At 41.9% G+C, this 4,045-nt stretch overlaps 1 protein-coding gene across 1 annotated transcript; it reads right to left on the bottom strand.

The window, feature by feature from the left end:
* Positions 1-939: 939 nt before the first annotated feature.
* Positions 940-1,872, bottom strand: LOC128094429 (olfactory receptor 13A1-like). The gene has a single exon (XM_052712808.1). It carries the CDS (start codon positions 1,870-1,872, stop codon positions 940-942), a length of 933 nt encoding a protein of 310 aa, XP_052568768.1.
* Positions 1,873-4,045: the final 2,173 nt, after the last annotated feature.

Here is a 4,045-nt window from a genome sequence, read left to right as displayed (position 1 = left end):
TGTGTGTGTGTGTGTGCTTTTTTTGTGCCTTATTGGCATTTGTTTATTTTGATTTTCAGTTTTTGTTTATTTGAGAAACTGAGATGGGGATGGGGGAGAACATGATATTGGTTTAGGGAGGTAGGGAGGCTCTGGCAGGGGTTGGGAGAAGGGAACAGATATGGACAACATATATTAAATGAAAATAAGAGCCTTTGGATTTTTGTCTATGATCTATTTTATCGTTGATTTTTATTTATGGTGTTCAGGAAACGCCCAGCTTCACCCTTTATACATAGATATTCATCTAATTATCCCCCAAACTGTTGAAAATAATTAATCTTTCCTATCAGTTCATTTGTCTCATTATTGTGAAAAATAAGGCGGGCTAGCATACATATGTGAGTTCACTTTTGAAACTTAAGCTTCATCTCTGCTCTGCCAAATGCCTCTTTCTCCATGCCAGTGCCACCAGCATTAACTACCACAGCCCAGAAGGAAGCTGTGAAATGGAAATCTTGTGTCAGTCAATGTTGGTCTTCCTAAGACAAGGTGGCCATTTGGCCCCTCAAGTCTCCATGTGAAGTTTAGATTCATTAACTATACTTCTGAAACAAGGTCCTGTGATGTTTACAGGGTGGCACAGGATTAAAGGGCTTAGTTTTGTGACTATCACCATGGTCACCCACTGAAAATCGTCCAGTCCAGGAATATGAAATCTCCATTTAAATTTTAACTACTTTTTGAAATGGTTTGTACTTGTTAGGAAATAAAGCTTGCATTTTTTTATTGCCTCTAAGAATTTTGTTGTTTTTGAGGTCATAGTAAGAATTGTCAAGTCCTTGCATCAGAGAGTGGTTTTCTAAAACAATAATAGGTACACCCCACTCCACAGGGCTGCTCTCAGGAGGGCATGTGTAGGAACAGCACAGGCCAGAAGAACAGCTTGCACATCTCCACTTAATGTGAGGAAGAGGGCAAGAGTCTCCCCAGAGCGAGCTTGACATCCTTGTTCCTCAGTGTATAGATGAGAGGGTTCAGGGTTGGACTGAGCACTGAGTACAGCACCGAAGTCACTTTACTCCTTTCTGGGCTGTAGCTGGAAGCGGGACTGATGTAGGCACAGAACACAGATGAGTAATACACACAGACCACGATGAGGTGGGAGGAGCAGGTAGAAAAGGCCTTCCTCTTGCCCTCAGCAGAACGCATGCGCAGGATACTGGCGATGATGCAGCCATAGGAGAGTAGAGTGAGAATGAAGTTGATGCCTCCATAAAAGGCATCTGCCATAAGAGTCATAATGCTATTCACATATGTGGAGCTGCAGGAGAGGAGGAGGAGTGGGGGGATCTCACAGAAGAAGTGGGTGATGACCTTGGGGCCACAGAATGACAGCCTTGTCATCAGACCAGTGTTGATAGATGCATTCAGAGCACAGATGGACCACACACCCATGGCTAGGGCCCCACATAGGTGTGGGCTCATTCTAGAGCTGTAGTGCAGGGGATGGCAGATGGCCATGTAGCGGTCATAGGCCATGACTGTGAGCAGCAGCAGCTCAGAAGACAAGGACCAGACAAGGAAGAAGAGCTGGGCCATGCACCCCTTGAAGGAGATGGTGTTTTCCTCAGATACTAGGCCAATCAGTGCCTTGGGCAGCACGGAGGAGGTGCAGACAATATCCATGGTGGCCAGGTTGCACAGGAAAAAGTACATGGGACTGTGGAGCCCAGTGCTGGAGGTGACCAAAGCAATGATGACAATGTTGCCTAGTAGAGCCATTGTGTAGAGGGACAGGAAACAACCTATCAGGAGCAGTCGTAGACCAGTGTGCTCTGAGAACCCTTCCAGCACAAACTCTGTTACTATTGTTTGGTTGGGCCTTGACATCTTGATGGAGGGTATTGGGTCCACTGATGTGTCTGCCATCTGAGAAAATATTACAATTTACCACTTCAACATCTGATTTTCAAACTTGATCATCTCAAAATTCTCTGCTGTAAGAAAAAGGAGGAGGGATGTATTTCTTTTATGGATATTTCTTGTTCCTTATTGTCTGTATCACACCATTTGAAAACCACATATATTTCACTAGCTTTTAATTTTCTACCTAGAAACTCTCACCCTACTGATTTGGATCAAGAGGGACATCTCTTCCTTTCTTGTCTTCTTGAACATGTGGATTGAGTGGAACATCCTTCATTCAGGACCTGCCTATGCTTTACTTTTCCATTGCCACAAAGCACTGTGCTCTTCTGACAGTTCTTGGAGACACAGCCATACCCCTAACCATGACTATACCCCTCATGTCCACAGCAAGTATTCTGCACGTGATGGCGTCTTTTGGATGGTTACACAATGAGATGGTCCTTATACCTTACTTTATGACCTGGCCTCCTAACTTCTCAGTCACCTTGTCTTCTCTGACATTTGGAGTGGGTGCTCTATTACATGTGTTAACATCATAATTGTCATTCCCCATGACCAAGTAGCCATATATTTTCTGAATTTCATTTCCTATGATCTGTGAGTTCTCTTGTTGTTGATAGTGTCCTGACTCTAACCAGCCTCAAATCTATTGCCCCAGAGATCATTTCTCAAAACTTGAGCCTGTACGCCCAAAGTAATTCTATGGCTTTTATGTCTCCACAAACCACAGTCAACATCAAAGCCATCAATCCAACAGCTGAATTCTTTGCCACTCTCCACAGCTTTTCCTTGCATGCTGTTAATGACCTTATGTGGAAGCTCACCCTCTGCTACACAGTGTTTCAAGATGCTTAGTCTATGGAGCACAGCTACATCTCTCTGAATCATTGTCTTACCTCAAGCCTATGCCCTTGATAGATCTTTAGAAGATTCTGTTCTACAAGTCAAGAATAGTGTTCTGCATCCTCTTACCTGTATTATGTAACTGGTCCTCAAAACCTGAAACTATAGCTTTTCCAACATTATACCTCATGTTCCTGATGTCTTCAACTCTGTCACAATTTCTGATTTCTTGTCATTTATAACATTTCCAGTTTCTTCCTCCATCATCCAAGGAGTATAGAGTGTGGCCCTCTTTCCCCAAGTCCAAATCCATAGTGACTCTCAAAAGTCCTTCAGCTTATCAAGCTCTATAGCTTGACATAAAAGACACATCTGACATCACCCAGTTGCCTTTTCTATAGGTTCCTTCATAAGTGCATATGTGAACACATTCTACTCCTACATAAACCTCTATGTGGCAATTTTATGCAGCGCTACTTATCTGGAAATATTCTTTGTTTTGCACCTCTCCTTCAGTGCCCAGGTTAAAAGGATATTGTTTTGAACACAGCCATGACATATTAGTCAGTGAAATTGTTCCAAGGCTTACTGAATACAGTGGTGCTCAACACTCCCCTACCTTGTCCTAGTGTTTGTTCAGTCTTATAACACTTCATTTTCTTTGATTATGTTTTATCTCACATGTTTTCCATAATATGGCTCACAACCTCTATTCCTCCCAACTTAGTAGTAAGTGTTGAAGTTTAAACACTGCTGTCTCCATTTTTGACTAGAGACACTCAAATATCATATTTACACCTCTGCAACCATGTTACAGTGTTATACCTGACCATCTTTCTCCCCATCCTGTATCTCCCCTCTCTTTTTCTATTCCGCTAGAGAACCTAATATGTACTTTGGCAAAGCTAGTGGTTCTACAGAAGCAAACTTACAAAAGTTAATTCCTCTAATGGTCTTGGCAGTTTCTCAATCTGGGTAGCTAATTCAGCCACATTTGAAATTTGAAATACTCTCCTGATAGTAATGAAATCTCTCCTAATAACTGATGGGTTATATTAACTCCCACCCCCAGGATTCACCTGTGTCCAAGCACAGGGAGTGTCAATCAAGATTGACTCTAGGCTGAGCTAGAGGAAAGAATTTTTAAAAAATTGAAACCTGTCAAAAAGTTTTGCCATTTGATTTAATTATCTCCATATCAATAACACATCCATAAAAATCTAATTACATAGAATGTAAGTTGTAGATTTCTAAATTACACATCTAAAAAGAAATAACAGAGAAATGTAAT

Source organism: Peromyscus californicus, unplaced genomic scaffold (assembly GCF_007827085.1).
Source record: "Peromyscus californicus insignis strain IS unplaced genomic scaffold, ASM782708v3 Scaffold_4__1_contigs__length_199733344, whole genome shotgun sequence".
NCBI lineage: Eukaryota > Metazoa > Chordata > Mammalia > Rodentia > Cricetidae > Peromyscus > Peromyscus californicus.
The sequence above is the reverse complement of the archived record's forward strand: the minus strand, read 5'-3'. Positions and strand labels throughout refer to the sequence as shown.

What these genes read in the sequence shown, in the direction of transcription:
- LOC128094429 (XM_052712808.1), bottom strand. Translation starts at nt 1,872, where the DNA reads ATGTCAAGGCCCAACCAAACAATAGTAACAGAGTTTGTGCTGGAAGGG.